A 20,138-nucleotide genomic window follows, 5' to 3' on the forward strand; every position below is an offset into this window, starting at 1 on the left:
CTTACGCTTGACAGAGCTGGAACCTAAGTATATTTAAGCTTCGCCTCCATCTTACAGGTCGCGCGTAAGTAAAGACACTACAAAACGCATTGGGGGTATCCAAACAGTTAATTATGGGGTAAACGCGCGAGTATAGTTAGGATCCGACGTATCAAGACATGAACCCAGTGGCAACTCATATTCCGATATATCCATCACGTCTGGTAGCGAGCAATGACTGCTGCTGACGTTACACATGGACTACCGAGTGGTTCGATACGCCCCGAGAGGTTGGGCCCTTTGTGGGGGTTAGAATTGCTGTGCAGACAGGCAAGATACACACTTCGGCGGAAGATCTGCCGTGCGGCAATCCAGATCTTCCGTCGAGACTAGACATTCTGGGCCGATGCGGCCGCGTCTAAGACGAAGCGTACAATGTCATGCCTTTCGTGAGGGTTAAAATTGCAGTGAAAAAAATTCGCGTTTTTGGGGGCGCAGCGGTGTAGCATGCTAACAAAGCCTATTCGCTCGCGATGTCTTTTGTGTAACCCTCCATGCCCTGTTATTGGGCGGATCTGGGCGCCCGCCTATGCAGGCTTCGCACGTAGTGGCAGGGGAAAATCTCACGGGTAAACGCGCAGAGGATGACAACGCCACAATACCGTTTGTTCATTGGCTTGGCGTTATCGAAGCTGCATACAGTATCTTGAATTTCTGAAAATTATCCTAGGCCGGGCAGTGACTATGCTGCGGTGCAAAGATCAATGGGACCGACGTACCATGGCATCTCCGGCGCGAGCTTTTATAGAACTTTAAGAATGAACCTAGACTATATGGACAAATAATATAACTGTAGTCGAAAATCATGGTTGCCATAAAATAAACATATGATCATATGTGGTAAGAAAACTAATTTGTACCATATGCTTCCTTCTTCGCTCGTTGCATCATACAACGAGGCTACCAATGAACCGTGCTTATATCGCGACGTAATTATTGGTTAATCGTCAGTCCCCCAGGCCAAAGCGCGAGATACGGTTACGAACCTCCTGGACGATAGGAAAACTATTTCAACATCATTCGTAATATTACCCGGTGCCCATTCACCCACATGCGCACCACGTCATCGCACATCTTGGGGGCTCAGACGGCCTGCGAGGGTTGGAATCGCAGTGAAAGTGGCATTGTTAGGCCCCCAACCGCGGAATTAGTTGTGAGGTCCAAACACGGTATTACAGATTAGAGGCGTTTAGCCCAAAAACAGTAGTACTGGCGGAGATCAAAGGTTTCGCTTCTGCTGTACGGGCCATACTCTGTAGCCACCTCAAAAGTTCCCCGGCAGAGCTTCTCACAATCTGAGATTGTGATTCAATAGACTGTTTTTAGTAGCCTTTTCAGGATCAAGCGTCTCTTATCAAATCATAGTGACATAGATAGGCAGTGAACGTTCAACTGCAGGTTTTACCCGCTCTCTTCGCAAACACCATAACTACCGGGCATCATAAAACTCATTCCTGGCCTGGTAAGTCAATGGAGGTGTATTCAAACACAGCAGCATAACCTCAGTATCACATTGCATAGCGGCCAACGAGCCAGAACATTTATGTACCTTCTCATTCTACCCCGCCGTTGTCATCCTATATGTACAGTACATACAATGCGAGACCAATGATGTAACAAAGGGAAAGCAAACCTAGCCTCGAAATCGCATTGTGATGGTCTCGTTTTCATCCACTGTCTTCTCTATACTATAACGCCCTCTCATACACCGTAAGCGACCTGACCCATGGGCTTGTTCTCGTCGCCCATACCGGATGCCATGAAGTCTGTAAGGGGGTTGCCGGTCGCCTTTGCAGCGGAGCAACGTGCCATTGTCGGCGAGCTGGTCCATGATTAGCTTCCGACTTCATGAATTGTTAGAGTAGGATCAACAAACCTTCTGGAGATGACATCTGTGAAATAGAAATCTTGAATAACCTTCTTCAAGGGCTCGCCGCTTGGCTTTGAGCCCTTGTTCTGATCCACCAGCTGAACCTTGCTGAGCTGCGTCAACGAGGCTGGCTCAACGACATCGTACACGGTGAGCGCTGGGCTGATTTCTGCTGCTCTGTCACGAACCATGGCGACATCGTCGTACGGCAGAGGGGCACCAAGGAACTCCGAAGCAGCGCGGAGGATCTTCCAGTCAGTGCGGGCAGCACCTGGTAATGATGTAGCGGCACGGGTCATCTGGACACGTCCCTCGGTGTTGACGTAAGTACCGGCCTTTTCTGTGTAAGCAGCGCCGGGCAGAACGATATCGGCGATCTGGGCACCTCGGTCGCCGTGGTGGCCTTGGTAGATAATGAAGGCGTCCTTGGGGATGTCGGCATCAGCGAACTCATCAGCACCTAGCAACCAGACCATCTTGGGCTTGGTCTCGGCGACGGCGGTGGAAGGAGGAACGAAGCCAACCTCGAAAGCACCAGCTCTCGAAGCCTCTCTTTGCAGGACATTGTAACCGTTGTGCTCGGCAGTCAAGAAGTTTGCAGCATTCTTGTCGACGAAGGTACCGATAAGCTCATAGAAAGCCTTGGCATCGGGGTGGTCAGTGACACCAGAGCCAACAACGATCATGGGCTTCTTGGCTCCCTGGAGCTTCTTGCCAAAGGGACCGGCCAAAGCCTTCTTGAGGGCAGCGAAGTCGGCACCAAGGTGCTCGAACTCGAAAGTCGACTCCCAAGTCTCGCCGACAACACCGATCTCGAGGTCTGAGCGCATCCACTGCTTGCGGATACGAGCGTTCAAGTTAGCGGCCTCATGTCTGGTATTGGTACCGACAAGAAGTAGTGCGTCGACATCCTCAACACCCCAGATGAGGGAGTTGAAGGCGTAGTTAGATCGCACATCCACGCCGTGAGCGATAGGCCCTTTACCAGCAGGGACATCGATGGTCAAGTTCTCGGAGCCCAGCTTGTTGGCCAGATCCTTCATGACGACCAGGGACTCGACCTCGGTCAAAGCACCAGCGATGGCCTTGAACTCGTCTCCCTTGACATCGAGGCCCTTGTAGGCAGCACCGATCTCTGTCAGGGCCTGCTCCCAAGAGGCAGGCTCGAACTTGCCGTCACGTCGAACCAAGGGCATGGTGAGTCTCTGGGTCTTGAGACCATCACAGGCGAATCTCGTCTTGTCGTTGATCCACTCCTCGTTGACGTCGTCGTTCAGGCGAGGAATCACACGCATAACTTCCAGACCTCTCGAGTCGACGCGAATAGCGGAGCCTAAACCGTCCAGGACATCGATAGACTCGGTCTTCTTCAATTCCCAAGGTCTGGCACGGAACGCGTAAGGCTTGGAGGTGAGAGCACCAACGGGGCACAAATCGATGACGTTGCCGGACATTTCGGAGTCGAGGTTCTTCTCGAGGTAGGTGCCGATTTGGATGTCGTTGCCACGTCCGAAAGAACCCATCTCAGGGGCGCCGGCGATATCGTTGGCGAATCGGATACACCTCGTGCAGTGGATACATCTGTTCATGGAAGTCTTGATGAGGGGACCGATGTTCTTGTCCTCGACAGCACGCTTGCCGCCAATCTCGTGGAACCGGCCTCTGTCGCCGCCGTATCGCATGGACTGGTCCTGAAGATCACACTCACCACCTTGGTCACAGACAGGGCAGTCCAGAGGGTGGTTTGCGAGCAGGAACTCCATGACACCTTCACGGGCCTTGTGTGTGAGTGGCGAGTTGGTCTTGACGACCATGCCGGGCTGGACGGGCCATGCGCATGATGCAACGGGCTTGGGGGCCCTCTCGACTTCGACCAGGCACATACGGCAGTTACCCGCAATCATTAGTTTTCTGTGTTCCATTTGTCAGCGCGCGTTCCGAGTTGCACTGGCGGTGGGCCGAGAAGGGCGTCGTGGGAAACGTACTCATGGTAGCAATATCTGAGAAGTAGAGCATTAGCATACGGGTTTCGTCCTGGCGAGGATGATATTTATCTGTCGACATACCTAGGGACGGTGGCTCCGGCCTTCTCGCATGCCTGGATCAAGGCGGATCCAGCTGTTTCTTGGGTCAGTCCGGGCTCGTGCTGGGAGTGCAACAGGTCATCATACCTTCTATCGAGACCTTCTTTCCGTCTAGATACCAGTCAGCTACATGTATATGGCAAGGTCGAGGCAATGGAGATGAGGTTGACGAACCAATGGTAAGCTCGACCTCGGCGGGCCTCTGAGCAGTCGCGGAAAAGGCTCTCGTGGCATTGGCGGCATGCCTGGTGGTCCGCCAAGCCGAACGAGCCAGAGAATGTCGCAGCATCGTGTCGTCCCGACGGAATCTGACGATGTGGAGGGAAGGGGATGCAGCAACAAATGCTGTGGCGGCCGATTGAGAGCTCTGTCGGAGTGTTGACGTCTCTATTCTCAGGTCAAAGAAGTGCTTGGTTGCTTGGTGCTGGGTCGGGAATAATAGTGGCGCTGCCAATTGACGATTATGATCAAATCCAATGTGATTGGATGTCCGAGGTCCACTCTCCGGCCTGTTCGCCAGTGAAGAGTGCGATTTTACTCACGCAAAGAGAGCGTCAAACGAGGAGAAACATGTCACTGCATATTGAGAGGAGCAAAACAATTATGAATACACTCGATGAATTTGCAGTCCCGACATGATGCTATTGCCTCGATGATATCTAAACCTGACCCGACTCTTTCTTCTATGACGCTTTGAGACTTTTCCTATTTGTTCTCTCAAGCTCAAGTCTAACAATTGTGCAGCCATCCATTGGGTTGAGAACCCGGATTAACCATGCGCCCGATGGTTGCGAGAGCAAGAGACACCGGCGAATTGCCTCGGTGGTCAGCAAGAGCGACAAAGTGATTGGAGACTAACAAACCAGCAGCGAGCAGTAACACACAGGATGTGAGTAAGCAGTTGTGACGGTGACGAGATAACAACATGTGGCCTGTGCTTCCTCCCCAGCAGAACTGAAAGATCCATGTCCCCATGCTATGTACGTACATAGCTAACGCGGCGGTATCCGTACATATCTCAAGTACCGTGTGTAGTCTTGGTACAGGATGCAGCACAGAACACAAAACGATGCAGGTCCAAGCTCTGTCTCCCCCCTTCCCCCTGATGATGGGAAAAGTTGATGCCTGAGGAGACAGCCTCGCCTTTTGTACCAGTTCCCATCCCCATCTCATTGGCTTACCTCCATTTGGCGCCAGTCTGGATCCGAATCAAATGTCTGCGATCTCCGGGTAACGTTAGTAAAGCTTTTAGCCCATCACGTCCGTCCTGGATGCTGTGCTGGCCTGCCCTTTCGATGCCGATCAAGCGACGAAACCCATCCAGCAAACCTCCCGCCGTACTCGCTCTACAGAAGACTTCACCACTGTACGGTCGTGTACCATAATTGCGTTGTCATAACCAGACAGGTGGCCTTCTCTTTCGTTGTCTATCATTTACTATTTCGTGCTGTTCCGCTCCACAATTACGCTTTTAATAGAGACGACTACTGCAACGTAACGACTTTAGGAAAGCTATCACTACTGCCAAGCCTGAAAGGCAGACGTTGCTCTGTGTCCAGCTTCGGCTTCAGCTTCACCCACGCGACAAGCTTTGCCGACATTTTGGGGAGCATTGCATCAGCTCAAACATTTCTATTGCGACGAGCTCACTCTACCGGCATCTCCCATTTCGCACCCACCACGAGCCGATCGCGCGCATATCCCCAATCCACTTCCTTTTTCCCTCGACGTCGGGTGCAGATGTGCATGTCGAAAGAACCCATCCACATCTCGTAGAGGCGAAAGACGGAATATCAAACAACTCCGTCGCTGCACGGTCGCCAGCAACAGCCGTAGGCCGTCAGCAGGGCGGAATTCGCGGGCATGAGCTGGCAACAGGTCTCTGCCATGGGAGCTGGAAACATGGGGGGAGGTGGTAATCTTGGCGGTCAAGACCTTGGAGGAATGCCTGCAAATGGCACAAACCAACCTCATGCTACCGAATACACGTTACAAGGCGTCATGCGCTTCCTACAGACCGAATGGCATCGACACGAGCGCGACAGAAATGCTTGGGAGATCGAACGCCAGGAGATGAAGGGTCGCATAGCCGCTCTCGAAGGTTCCACCAGGAGAGCTGACGCATCGCAAAAGGCCTTGAAGAAGTATGTCGGCATTCTCGAGAAGAAGGTCAAAGACCAGGCAGCACGACTAAAGACTGCCGAATCCGGCAACGGCACAGCTGATGAGCATGCTGTCAAGCAGCCGCCCAAAGTCGACCGCGCTACTTTGATAGCTGAGAAGCTTAAGTGTGAGTCGGCTCAAAAAGACCAACTTTGGGAAGGGATTACTGACACAATACTAGCTTCCAATGATAAGCCGAAAGAACCCATTCCCGGCCTCGAGGGATTGGTTGGCGAACGAGTCCAAGAAGAGGACGAGCGCGAGCAACTCAGGATATTTCTGGATCAATGCCAAAGCGAGTTCACCTACCTCATGATTACGCCCGCCAACCCGCTGCCCCCTCGAGACTCACCTCCATTGCCCATGCTCGAAGACATGCGTGAGGGCGAATATGGTGTGCCCGCCGGCATGCAACCTCTAGACGCAGCCTTCCGACAACTACACCTGAACCAGAACCACGCCAAAGACCCAGGCCCTCGCTCTCAGCCAAACCATCCTGCGCCTATGCCGCAGTCACAAATACCAAGTCTCGCGAGGCAGAATGTGCAAGAGTTGCAGTCTGCTCCCATGGTGCGGGCCAATGACAACCCACCGGCTGCCTACAATAACCAGCCGGAATGGCCTGCGCCTGTAGGAGTTGCCGTAACCAGCCGCGAAGATGCTGCAATGAAGCTTAACCACAACGAATATCCGCGCCAAACCACGGCCGAAGATCCTGAAAAGCGAGTAGTGGGGGATTCTGATGCGTGGGACTTTGGTGAGGGCACTTTCCCCGAAACCACATCCTCACAAGCTCTCCAAAACATGCCTGCCAACCGACCCGATATCGATGTATTCCCCGCCGCCGACAACATCCCAAAATCCCCCAATCGAGCGCCTAGTTCCCACAGAAGGAAGACTTCACTGTCACGTAGACGGAGTCTGGACCAGGAACTCTCACTCAACTCCTCATCCCACAAGGCCGAAAGTGGCAACTTCAAGCTACGTTACGGCCTCCGTGGCCATCTTAACACAGTACGAACCGTCATTTTCTCCGGGGGCGGAAGCCCGGGAGAGCCAGAGATCTGCACAGCTGGGGATGATGGGCTGATCAAGCGATTCCACATACCACGAGAGAATCCCAGCCACCTCGGCACCAATACATCTGACCTGGATGTGCCGGCAGATTTCACTCATCGAGGTCATAGCGGAGCTGTACTGTGCCTCACATCTTGGTCTCCGGCACCGAATTTCTCTACTGGCGGACGTGCTCAAGGCGATGGCTGGATATTCTCTGGTGGGCAAGACGCATCTATTAGAGTTTGGGAGCGTGGCAGAGTAGACCCCAAGGCCACTCTGGACGGACACACTGATGCTGTCTGGGCTGTCTGCGTTCTACCTGCAACATTGGGTGCCGTTTTCGGCCAGACAAGTGCATATGGTAGCCCAGACCGTATCCTGCTTGCTTCGGGCTCTGCAGATGGTGCTGTCAAGGTGTGGGCAGTCAGCGCGCCACCGCAACTGACATCACCACAACCTGCGTCTGGACGTCGTGCTACCGGAAGCCGAGGCCGTGGCAACTCCATGAGCTCTGGATCTCAGTTCCCCAACTCACCACAGCCTAGCATGACGTCTAACACGCCTTTCCACCATACACTAGTTCACAGTGTGACGCGGGCCGATGGGTCGAAAGCTAGCCCTACATGCATCACTCCTTTATCCGCAAACGGCGAGGCATTTGTGGTCTCATACTCGGATGCGGCAATTGTTATTTACGACACAAGAACGGGCGAAGAGATTGGCACTATGGCTAGCCTGGAGACAGCGGATGGCACGCTGTCGACTAGTGTTAATGCTGTCGTTGCAACTACGATTGGCCTTGAGCAGAGCTCCGGTCCCGAGCTGGGTGATGAGGAGGCCAACGCCGCATCAGGAGGAGCCGGACCTACGGGCGGCGGCGGAGCGGCTGGCAGCGGTATCGAAGGGGTCATCATTAGCGGCCATGAGGATCGCTATGTCAGATTCTTCGATGCTAATAGCGGTAAGTTATCTAATTTTTGGCGTGTACTGTGCCCCCACAAACAAATGCTGACAGTTCGGATAGGCCAGTGTACATACAACATGCTTGCCCACCCCGCTGCCATTTCTGCTCTCTCACTTTCGCCAGATGGTAGAGAGTTGGTTTCCGCTGGGCATGATGCTAGTCTCAGATTCTGGAGTTTGGAAAAGCGTAGCTGCACTCAGGAAATCACCACGCACCGTATTATGAGAGGCGAAGGTGTCTGCTCAGTCGTTTGGAGTAGTGACGGACGCTGGGTCGTCAGCTCAGGTGGAGATGGGACTGTCAAAGTCTTTGCTCGATGATGCGATACCCCTTTAGATCATATCGAATTTTTTTGAGCATCTCATTATTAGCGCAAAGACCTTGGTTTCAGGTTCATGAGGTTAAGATGGACGTTTTGATGATATATGGAACCTCATGTCGCTCATGCCGCAGGAGGCAGCGTGTATAAAATTCAAACAGCTGGTCGGCTTTGCAACAGACCATAATGAAGAAGTGTTGATCCGGTGTGTTTGCCAACGTGTGTATGAGGCTCTTTCCTGGTGTCACAAACATGACCACCAAAAAGATCGGCCAACAATCAATGCACATGCAGGCCGATCTGTGGGCGAAACATGGGTTCGTCGGGCGGCGAGCTAACTGCTCACAAGATTACCACCACCACACTACGAGGGGTCCATTTGGAGGGGTCGCAATCCGTTGGTTTCCAATCGTTGGGGCCATACTACTGTGCTGTCCCAGAGGAAGCAACAAAGAGATCTCACATCACATCTCCCCATTGGGCAATCCGTCTCACCAGACTGTGCCGTGATTGGCCCAGCGAGCTCGAGTTAACCGCCCGACCCCGTCGACCGCTAGAGCCCCCAACTACACAACGCCATTGGCGTACCAGTTGACTTGGAGCGAAATTGGGCCCGAAACCTCGTCACAGCTTTTGTTGCGAGTAGGAACACTGCTCGACCATGATGTGATGGGGCTTCTCGTGCAGCATGCGATATCCGGTCAAGTGGCCGTGACCACGGGGCCAAAATGAGTCTAGTGGAGAACAGGCTGCTCAGGGGCTGTTGGTGATGACCCGAATCGAATAACAGACACTGCACTGCAGACCGCGAATCACTCTAGCTGGTTCATTATATATACTCTGCTGGGAGGCCCGAAAGGAATGGAACGAATGCCGGGTATGCAAGAGTGCTGACCAAAAAACACCAAACCATAACTGTCGATCATAGTAGACGTGCCAAACTCCTTCACATTGGGGCGGTATCTCTCCGTCATACTAACACTATTGAATAATCCATCAAGTTACTCCTACCGTGTCTGCACCACCAAAATGTATCTCCCTTCGACAACACTACTCGCAGCCATGCTGCAGCTCGCAGCCCTGTGCTCCGCGACACCCCTCGCCCACCCGCCCCGGGCCTCCTCCGGCCCGGCCTGCACCTACATCTCCTCCGTGGGCGCCATCAGCTGCCCCGGCGGCTGCTGCGGCTGGGCGCTCGCCGGCAGCACGACGCCCTTCTGCGACGCCGGCGGCGCCAGCAGCCTGGCCATCGCGAGCAGGCCCGGCAACTGGCTGGAGTCGTGCGGCGCGCTCGGCGCGGCGACGCGGGACGCGAACAGGAACTACGTCCTCACCGAGTTCCAGCAGGGCGTCTGGCACGCGCTCGTCGAGAACGACGGCTGTCGCTTCGAGGTCAATATCGCCGATCCCGAGGACTCGGGTGATCCCATCCATGTCGCGGCGGGCGACGTGGAGACGTTCCTGGGGCAGGGCATCGAGCAGAGTCAGGGCGGGAGTTCGGGGGCTACGGGCTCGACCAGGTGTTATGGATATGGGCTGCAGTGGAGGGTGGTGCCGCCTGGCAACTGATGTTGCTCGCTGTGGTCTGCTCGGCGTGTCATGAAATCCTCGGGCTTGATGAGGTCGGGGGCGGATGCTGTTATGGTCGCTAAAAAAATTGAACTTGTAAATAAAAATACTCAGATTGTAACCTGGTTGATCCCTCTTGCGTCTTTGATCACTGGCGGCCGGGCTAGAGTGGTGGTTACAGAAGCTGCCGTGGGAGGGAGTAATGTGGTAAGATAGGGCAACAGCTAAGCTCCGCGCGCGGTCTACTTCTGATGCGCAAATGGCGCGACACACCGAAAATACAATAGGCGACGTAAATATCGATTATTCAGAAATAGATGTGAGCTCAAATCGTGATGCACAGCATGATCGATAGAAGTCAGCAGTGCTCACTCGAAAAGTCTGCTCGTTGTTAGTATCTAAGTTAGTAAGATTTCTCGGTTGGCTACGGCTGGTAAGTATCATTGAGTAAGAATCACAGTAAGTTCGGATCGATGTTTGTTGCGACATGACGAGTGTAGTGCTCTTTATTTACTCGACTTCAGGTGGATTCGTGAAACCTTTGGGCCGTCCCATGAAGAGGGATATCAACTTTTTATAAGAATAACAACACTATCTTAGCCTCTTGGATTTCAACGACGCCAACATGTACGAACGTGTGCGGTAAGCTGAATCTGCTATGTTTTACAGAATGGCGGAGTATGTTGTTTACTGTGCCTGTGTTCGTTCTGTCAACTCGCCTGGACAATAAGCCGTTTCTGTAAAGTTTGGCCATATTCAAGCCCAAAGTAATATTTGGAACATATGCCACCTGGATTCAAGCTGCCAGTTTATCTGGCACGACGACTAATTTGGCTCTTCGGAATGGACACCAATACTACTATAGATAGACTAAACTATGGAATACAGGATTATAGTGAGACATATCCTAGCTTTTGAGCGACCTATCAGAAAAATGCCGATGGGCACAGGTTGGGAGGACGGCAGCGTGGCTGTTAATCTTTTCTCGAAATCGTACTCAGAAAGATGGTTTCGAATCATCACTCAGAGGACAGATCACAGCTGCTGCCTTGCGGAGTAAACCACGTGCGGATGCCGGGACTTTCGATGTACATATCCTCTACGTCGCCAAGAACTGTGGTTTATGCAACCAAGATCCTGGTGAGGCTCTCGTGCGCAACAAACCGCAGAACTACCATGGCTAAAAGACTATCGAAGCGTCATGGAAGCAAGCTTTTGAGTATATATCGGAATGGATTATTTGCTACTTCAGGAATGTCGATCGCCATGTACTCGATTTCAACCACCACGATAACCAGGGATGGGCAGCTTGTCGAATGCTTGTCGATCAAACATGACTACGATTCAAAATTCCGAACTGGAGGAGAATAAGAAGGCGAAGGAAGGGAAGATGAGTGCTGAGTGATTGGTTTTCAAGGAGTCGCAATAAAACCTATAGTTTTGATTTTTCCCCTTATCATTCTTCATTTCTCCATGGGTGTATGCAAAGTTTGGATAGTTTGCAGCAACGCCATCTCAATTTAGTCTTTGGTCTATAAACTTGAATCAAGTTCATCGATCTCGAAATTTACAATGCCGTCTAGGCTCAAAAGCCTTTGATATAGATGTGGCTCCGTGTCGTTTCCATAACTTCCAACTTCATGCCCACCCTGACTGTGCCTTCGTTTCGTGGACAACTCAACATCCCAAAAACACGGTTTCCATTTGATGCCCTCGTCTATGCGTCTATAGCTGACAAGCGTATCCCAGGGCTCGTGTGCATTTTTCTCCGCCGTGTTAGGATCGACATTGGGCACCTGGCAGCGTGCACAATGTGCTTGAACATCAATATCAATAGTGGAAGGCTCGGTTGCGAGGAAGGACCCAGAATCCGGTTTACGATTGACAATGCGGACCCGCTTCCAGTCATCCTCACTCCATGCTGTTCCTCCTTTGACCACAATGTTGGGTCGGAAGCGCTCGATGGTGATCGCATCCGTGCCCTTTGCCTTGAGCCGTCCGTTGAGCTCGTCTAATGACGCCTCGCTGGCAATCAACACTGGTAAGACATCCGGGAAATTCGTGGCCTCCTCCCTTCCAAGCTGATCCGGGGCCCCATTCCCGCGTAGAATACGGGGTGTTGGGCCCTTGTAGACCAGTCTGACATCTCGCTTCATATAGTCACGGATGAGAGCGTTTACTTCACCTCCATAGACCCAACCATCAGTCTCATTGCCCCAGATCTCAACCTTCTCGCACTTTGTATGGGCCTCAAGCCACTCCCTAGTTGGTCTTGCCGGTATAATCACACGCTTGTCGGGATGATCTCTGATGCTGATGATCAACTCCAGGTCGTCCTCGGAGCCCTCCGCTTTGTGCCCCACCGCACTTGCCAGTGCAGTGTCAATCAGGGTCAGTTCTGAGATATCACGGATGGTGACGAATTTGTTGTCTTCGCCGATAAACATCCAATTCCTGTCGAGGTCAAGGCCTTTTTTGGTGACATAGCTGTGGCGCACGGTGAAGCCGCGGCATGACTTGATAGGGTAGATGCGCAACTCTGACACGACCGCCGACTCCTTCACAGAAGGTGCAAGAGGGTTGAGGCTCTGTAGATTGACCATGTTCTCAGATTTCTTACAATTATGACGCTTGACGGGATGGATGTTGTACGGGGATAATTTGCGGAGGTCCAGAGGACTGTACGGATTTGTATGAGTCTTGAAGTCCGCTGCTTTGACGTCATGCAGCTACTGTGTGTGACCCGCTCATCCGGCAACTCAGTGAGCCCAGGGAAGAATGTAGAACAACGCCGGAACTGAAGTTGGTGGCTAAACTCTCATAAAGCTTTTTGCACAAACCTACTACCCATTGCTGATTTTGAAACGTGACCAGGCGTCTGATGCAACAAAATATGATAATAAACGTCACATTAACAATGGCTAGGCACCACTTAGTAGAGCCCTGGATGCCTCATAGAATATACAGCCGGATGCGTGCTACATATAGTGTCAAGTATCGGACGCAAGAGTTCACAATGGCCGGAACTATTTACTCAAGAGGTTTCAGTCGTATAAGGCGAAATGCTCTTGAGTGCTATTATATTTTAGTAGGTTATACACTAGTCTGATGCCGTAGATCTGATTCGTTGCGTAAATATAAACCAATAATACTTTAGTAGGCATTATGAGTGGAAATGCAACGGGTTAATATATAATTAATGGGCAGCCATATTCACGAGGTTACATATCGACTTATGTGATTGTGTGAGTTTCTTTGTGCGTATGGCTCAAGTAGATACTATACGATTCAATCCTCCGCAACTAAATTTTTTGTATACGAGGACAGTCGTCAATTGGATGATGGTTACTATGATTGGGAAAATACTTGGACGACGAAATGTATGGTGACCATGGGCATTCACTTAGGTTTCTTTGGAGAATTCAAAAGATGAAATCGAGACGTGTTTCTCTACATGTAAATATTACTGTAGACTGATAGGTGAGAAGGCTTCAATTCGACGTGCAACTGAAATGCATTGAAAAGTCCCTATATCAATAGCGGACTCAGATGCGGGAAGACCCTCACCTCATCGTTTGATACACCAGTAAGCGACATACATACCAGGATGCTCGCACCATGCAATATCCTTTGTCCACGAAAACTCCTTGAATGGATCAAATGGCGCGACAACCGACGTGGGACCGCAAGTCTCCGAGAGATCTGCATTAAAATCGTCGATGTGTACGATTCCGAGCCTAGTCTAGAGGCTCACGATCTGGCAGAAACGACAGCGACACGAAGTGATAAACAGCATGGCTGCGCACGCTCCAACGCTTCTTTTGGAGTCGGGCTTTTTGTTGTTTTTGACAAGCAGGGGAGGCCCCTGAGATTTGTCGGTTAGCAGAATTACTCGTGCAGAAATAATGTCCCCGCATCGCGCTATCGTTTGTCCAATCTAATTTCCCTTGCAAGTGCTGCTTTCTCCTTTCGCTACCCCTGTGATCCCTTCGTGATGGGAACAGCGTCAAGAAATCTAATCTTCTGCCCATGTGAGGCTGGGGATATGTGTCGACTCCGGCAAGATCGAACATGACATTGACAGGACTATGCCTGATAAATATTCTAAACGTTGAGGTAAATATCATATCAGAGCACCGCAAGTCATTCAAGTCAAAACCATCTGCCTCCATTTGCTACTTGATTTCCATTCTCTATTTTGTTTGACGTAGTAATTCAAACTAACAGACGAATCCACTCACCCAGGTCCCAGATCCGTTCATAGGTTAGCGGTAGTTACGGCATCCTTCACTAGCGTAATTGGTGTATTCTCCCCTGCACATCCCAAATCAGCCGTCGATCCATCCTCTTAAAATCATGTAGTTGACGACGGCAAACAGTTAGTTCAAAGTTGGCAACGATGGCTTCTCGAATGTCATTTTACAATTGTCCATCACCGTGGACTAGAATTTAGTACATCGAATAACTAATCAGAGGCCAAAAGACGAGAGTATTTCCTAAAGGCAGTGCCCCGTCACTCAAAAGCAATTACCTTTCTCTCGACCGGACCTTCGTTTTTTCTGGTTCGTTGTTTGCCGAGTCTCGGATTGGCCCGACCACGTTTGACCGGCTCCTTGCCTTATCTTGACCTTGTTTGGTTCCTGCAGATCTGAGCGGGACTTGATAATTTTGTGTTCGGGCATTTGTTTCTCGCGACTCTGTTTTCTTCAAATCACCTATCCAGGCGCCTTGGGTGGCTTTTTGAGGTTTGGGCTTTATACTTTGTCAACCACGGGGGTCCCTTCCAAACTTTATTGCTAGGTCGCGTCTTGAGAGACAATAAACAAGTCGCGTTCAATGAGCGTCATGCTCAAGCCGAAGTGCACTTAGCTATTGCTGCCGCGTTGAGGGCAAAAATGCGTGAGACTTGCTTATGATCTTGTCATAAACCCCAGTTGGGACGGCGTGATACGAGCGACTATTCATCACCATTCCTGGTGTTTATGCTCGTGCAGTCAACAAAGAATCATGTTCGAGACGGCAGGGTCGGAGCTGAGACATCATTCCAATGCCGGTAGCGACGTCATACGGCCAGAACCAGCAGATCCGGAAGATGTAGCCAAAAAGGCTCGGTCAAGACGCGCGCGGCTGCCGCGATCACAGTCAGCCGGCAACATGCTGGAGGCTGTCGGTGCTCCAAACAAGAGTGTCAAATATGAACCACGAGACATTCCTCGAGAGTCAAGTGAGCACCGCGAACTGAGAGCGCTCGCGAAATTCTTCCGAACCACGGCACCGCCGACTAATAATGCCCACGACAACTGCATGACTCTGACTCGGTCTGGGTCGCCTGGGTCTGGTGACGACAGCAAACTCTCGATTCATGCTATGATGAAGCGGCGGCGAGCCGCAAAACGAGGAACACAGTCATTACAGTTGCAGCTTTCCGACAAGGTGATCGCCAAGAAAACCATTGAAGGCTACCCATATGCTACTATTGCCATCCCTCATCAGCAGGATGCCGATGGACCTTGGTTCAGATCGCAGTATCCTGTGATTCCTAGATCAAGTTCTCGTGGAACTGGTGGGCCACCTCAATGGCCTGAGCGAACTACTTCCAGAGGAGCTCCGGGCCCTTCTGCGCCGACTCATGGAGCATCAACGGACAATCTCGGATTCAAATCGCACTGGTCACATCAAAGCTTAGATATTAAGGCACAGTCCCATGAGCCTAGCCCTGACGACCTGAAGAATTTCACCGAAGCTCGACTCCAGGCCGCCAGCTTCCTTCGTCGCCTGGCTGAAGACTCTCTCTCAACCCAGGATCCCGAAACTGAAACTCAAACAGGAGTCGTGCGGATGCCCAAGCAAGATTTGGCGGGAGCGCATCAACTACAGTCTCCATTATTGCCTTCAACGATACGCAATTTTGACAAGCACCAGCCTCATTATACGACGGTGGAGTTTCCAGCTACGCCTCCACCGTCTGGACAGCTTCAAGAGTTCCAATGGCCTGAGCTTGTTCTCAACCCTGCCGGAGTATCGCCAACAGCTTCACCAAAGACCCTTTTCACCAGACAACGACAGTCTAGCCTGTCAAGTTCACATGCGGGTTCCGCTTCGCCCAAGTCTCCCAGAATTCTGCAGAAGCCTCTCAGTATTGCTACAGGTCGTGGTTTAATTGTACCGCAGGACAACATACAGCCCGAATCCCCAGGTTTCCCAAGAATGTTGGCCGCCATGGAGTTTCCTTCTCCACCTAGAGTGTCAAGATCACCCTCGTCTGCCAGCACTCTTAGTTCACGAATCTCGTCACCATCCCCGGCTCAGTTTCCCCCAGTTGTTCGTCCTCGGACTTCCAGCAAAGGTGCCATGACCACCCCAAGCGGACCAATTTCCCTTGATGAGATGATCATGAGAAAGACACGGTCAGGTCTTCCCCGTTCTCAATCGGATCACGCCCTGCGAAAATACGTAGACATAGATCTAGCTGATAGGCCTGTCGCAACAAATCATGGCCTTGGCATTACTACGCCAAGTGGAGTCGCTGGGGAAATTGCACAATATCCACGACGTCACGTGGGATCTGCCTTGCTCACGGACAATACAGCACATACAATTCCAAACTCTTCGGAGTCAGCCGTCATTACTCAGGAAGAATACTACGTGTCAAGAGAGTCGCCAGCACTAGGACAAAGTAAATCACACCGACGATCTACGTCAAGCGTATCGACAATCACAGCGGAGTCCCTCAGACGCTCCACGTCGACCTCAAACAACCGCCAGTCGACGCGAAGCAATGCTACTACTGCCAGCACACCACCTGGTTTAGTGGTCGGTGACGGTGTTGGAGGCTCGTATGAGAGTATGATCTCAAACCAGCCTCGGGTCTACGCGCCGGTACCCGATGCCCTCAGAAAATCTCATCTGCAAAGCGCCGTAGGCAAAGATGTGACATACTCTGATCCTGGCAGTACTTTGTCCCTTGATTCGGCAGCTGGCAGCGCTACGAACAAGCCATTGAGTATTGCCGAAAGACGCATGGTCCGTCAAAGACGGTCTGACGGGTTGAGGGAGCGAAGTTTTGATCTTCCTCGCTCCGGGCCAAGACCATCACCTCGGACCACTACCAACCCAGAAGCAGTCGATTCGCCTGTTCTTGGGTGGTTCTCACAAAGCACAGTTCCGACTCGCAAAGCATCCCTTCGAGGACCGTCGCCTCTGGTCCGGATGTCTCACACGGCAGCCATCAGTGAATTTATTGAGAATCAACAGGAGCCAGGAGAAGTATGCTTGGAAATGGCGGTTAAGGCCCAAGAGTCCGAAAATGCAAAAACCATTCGTGCTATGGAGCGAGGCGAAGAAGCCGTGTCCGACATTGTATCTGTGGAGACACCCGGAAATCGTGCTTGGTCAATTTCCCCCATACTGGCGACAGAAATCGAACCAGTGCCAAGTGCAATCTTCGTCGATGTAAAGGCCAGCAACCTTACGATCTCACCATTGATGCTGGTAGCAAACATTGAGCCTAGCGATGAACATGAATTGGCTCCCAAGCCGACAACACACTTACGGTTGTCCAATATTTGGACCACAGAAACCGTGGCCCCCTCAACTCCGTTCAAGTCACCACACCGGCCTAGGTATACTCCCAAGCGGCTTTCTCTCCACATACCCTTGCCAGTGAAGATAGCTGGTGCGTCGTCGGATATCAGTGCACCGGTTATTCCGAGCAATGGACAACTTCCTGGCAGAAGTAGTCTACCGAGCTTTCCAACAACACTACAGTCCAAGGCTCTCAAACGCTTCAGCCTGCCAACTCATGTGACGGGCGGCCAGACGCCGTGGACATCTTGGGACCGAGCTTCTTTCCCTCGAAGAGGCGAAACCATCATGGCACAGCACCTAGAAGAGGAGAGCTCATCGGATGAAGCTGAGGTTTTGCCAAGAAGACGCAGCAGCGTCATCAAGGAGCGCATCCATAAGGAGAAAATGGCAAAGGAGAAAGAAATTGCTGAATTAGTCGCGAACATTGCTACTAATACACCCAAGGTTGAGATACAAGCTACGACTGTTAATGAAGACGAAGAAGGCAAAAACTACACCACTGATGATTTAGAGCTTCATCTCCAACGTCTCGAACAAAACAGCGATGCATGGCTCAGCGTTTTAGATCCATTGCTCAACAACATGGCCAGCACTCTTCGAGAGGTGAAGAAAGATGGAAGAGGCGCTCCATTACTTATGGGAGAATTCATGATTGACATGGCAGCTGAAGCAAGGCGTTCCATGTTATCTATTGCGGCTCCCGAAAAGACCGCAAATACCAAGAGCTCCGTCTCATTCGAGGGATTTGACGGCGCTCACCCAGCAGCTAATACCAGACCGAAACCAGCGCCTGCACCAGAAGTAGACGGAAGCATCAGAATCAAGAAATCCGGACGGGGTCGAAGTCCATCCAATATTGCGCGTCTGCGATTGCCCCTTGACCAGCCAGAAAAAGCACACGAGGTTATACAAGCTGTGGACTCGAGCTCCGAAGAATCAAAGCGACATCAAGAAGCCCATCTCAACGACTCGGGCTTTGCGACACTTGCGACCCCAGAACGCGACTCTACAGAGAACCCAAGGACGCCGCAACAGCATGAATTTGAAGCCGGCCTGGCAGTACGAAAGCGGATACAGGCGCAGGAAATCATGATGGACGAGCTCATGAGCAAATGGGGTATGCCAACGCCTCGTGCATCTCAAGACTCGACCAGAATCGTCATGGCAGAACCAGCATATGTGCAACCACAGTCGCCATGCGAGCCCGAGACACACAGCAGAAGCAGCAGCCTGGACACCGCCAAGCCGACTATTATAAGCGGTAGCAAGTCAAACGACCTCGATACTACTCCATTAGATCTCATAAATTCGCCAATGGCCAATATTCGGAGAGGCAGCCGCCGCTGGAGCAGTGCTGGAGAGAGGGCTAGCTGGAAGCCTGGTGACAGCAGCTTCATGAACGTCCTAATACATGACTTGAAGGAATCTTCCAGAATTAGCCTAGAGAGCACAGCGGATATCCAAAGTCTGTTGTTGTAGGCAGTCGCCTCCATGGGCTGGAGAAGAAAGAAATGGAGCGGCCGAAAGTCTCACCACGATCATTACGGTTTACACACCAGTACTTTCATTATTTTGTTTTCACATTGGATGCCGAGTTGTTTGCGGTATTGCAAAAGCATTTATTAGATACCCATGGCCAATTGGCTTTACGTAGATTCCTCTTAATAATAGAACATGTCCAATAAGACGGACAAATTAATATCCCTTACCCATGACGCCAGCCAGTCAAGGGCTTTGAGCGAATGCCGTGATGACACTACAACTGGCACTGAAAGAAATAGTCTGAGTTCTCTGAGGCTGGAATTTCGCCTTGCATACCTTCTTGTTTTCTGCTTTTCTACAGAGTCCGTCAAGTTTGCCACTATGTCTCGAGAAGAAGTTCATGCTTTGTACCCTACAGTAAGTGTGTCATCTTTACCAATTCAATTCCCATCATGTCACGTTTTCACTCTCTTCAGTAGATTTACCTATAGAGGTCAGACACATGGTGTATGAGAAAGCTCTTCTAGGGCGCACTGTTTGGGTTGCATTCATCGATACAAACCTTAGTCACCAGACCGCGAAGTTGTCTTCATGCGCGGCCGATGCCTCCCATAATTAGCCAGACTTATCGTGCGTCTTGGGACTACAATATGGTGAACGTAGGCAGATGGGAATCATCGATTTATACCATCACTTGGGTGGGCGCTGGAAACCTTCGTGTCAACGTCAGATCTATATTAAAAACAATATCAAATGGCTCTTATTTCCCCTCCGCCTCTCTCAACAACTATCAAAGTGGCGACTTCTGCTTCTCACGATAAAGCGATGACACCATTGTCTCAAATCAACAGTGGGAAAAGCCGCACTACCGATCTTTGCGATTCGCTCATCTCAGCCGTCAAGCCGCAAGTTATTCATCTTTCTCCCGTGTGCACTACCCTCTGACCGGTCCTGATTCATCGTGCAGGTGTAACAATCTTCCAGTTCCAGATCTCTAACTAA

At 51.3% G+C, this 20,138-nt stretch overlaps 5 protein-coding genes across 5 annotated transcripts; 3 read left to right on the forward strand and 2 right to left on the reverse strand.

The window, feature by feature from the left end:
* Positions 1-1,471: 1,471 nt before the first annotated feature.
* BKA67DRAFT_582846 (NADH-ubiquinone oxidoreductase 78 kDa subunit mitochondrial precursor) lies at positions 1,472-4,691 on the reverse strand. The gene is made up of 6 exons (XM_046104024.1): positions 4,168-4,691; positions 4,081-4,104; positions 3,976-4,027; positions 3,895-3,909; positions 1,916-3,820; positions 1,472-1,861 (listed from the first exon to the last, which is right to left on the reverse strand). The coding sequence occupies exons 1-6, from the start codon at positions 4,280-4,282 to the stop codon at positions 1,741-1,743; spliced, it is 2,232 nt and encodes a 743-aa protein (XP_045952476.1). The 5' UTR covers positions 4,283-4,691; the 3' UTR covers positions 1,472-1,740.
* Positions 4,692-5,511: 820 nt separating this feature from the next.
* On the forward strand, positions 5,512-8,611 carry BKA67DRAFT_90501 (WD40-repeat-containing domain protein). Its single transcript, XM_046109537.1, has 2 exons — positions 5,512-6,283; positions 6,338-8,611. The coding sequence occupies exons 1-2, from the start codon at positions 5,857-5,859 to the stop codon at positions 8,497-8,499; spliced, it is 2,589 nt and encodes an 862-aa protein (XP_045952477.1). The 5' UTR covers positions 5,512-5,856; the 3' UTR covers positions 8,500-8,611.
* Positions 8,612-9,527: 916 nt separating this feature from the next.
* On the forward strand, positions 9,528-10,067 carry BKA67DRAFT_663838 (uncharacterized protein; the record flags this gene model as incomplete). The annotated part of the gene is made up of 1 exon (XM_046108262.1): positions 9,528-10,067. One exon carries the CDS (start codon positions 9,528-9,530, stop codon positions 10,065-10,067), a length of 540 nt encoding a protein of 179 aa, XP_045952478.1.
* A 1,225-nt stretch (positions 10,068-11,292) lies between these two features.
* Positions 11,293-12,795, reverse strand: BKA67DRAFT_582853 (uncharacterized protein). The gene has a single exon (XM_046104025.1). It carries the CDS (start codon positions 12,668-12,670, stop codon positions 11,600-11,602), a length of 1,071 nt encoding a protein of 356 aa, XP_045952479.1. The 5' UTR covers positions 12,671-12,795; the 3' UTR covers positions 11,293-11,599.
* A 2,279-nt stretch (positions 12,796-15,074) lies between these two features.
* BKA67DRAFT_540959 (uncharacterized protein) lies at positions 15,075-19,133 on the forward strand (the record flags this gene model as incomplete). Its single annotated transcript, XM_046100843.1, has 1 exon — positions 15,075-19,133. The coding sequence occupies one exon, from the start codon at positions 15,075-15,077 to the stop codon at positions 19,131-19,133; it is 4,059 nt and encodes a 1,352-aa protein (XP_045952480.1).
* Positions 19,134-20,138: the final 1,005 nt, after the last annotated feature.

The sequence above is a fragment of the Truncatella angustata genome (assembly GCF_020726525.1).
Source record: "Truncatella angustata strain MPI-SDFR-AT-0073 chromosome Unknown BKA67scaffold_10, whole genome shotgun sequence".
Taxonomy (NCBI): Eukaryota; Fungi; Ascomycota; class Sordariomycetes; order Amphisphaeriales; family Sporocadaceae; genus Truncatella; species Truncatella angustata.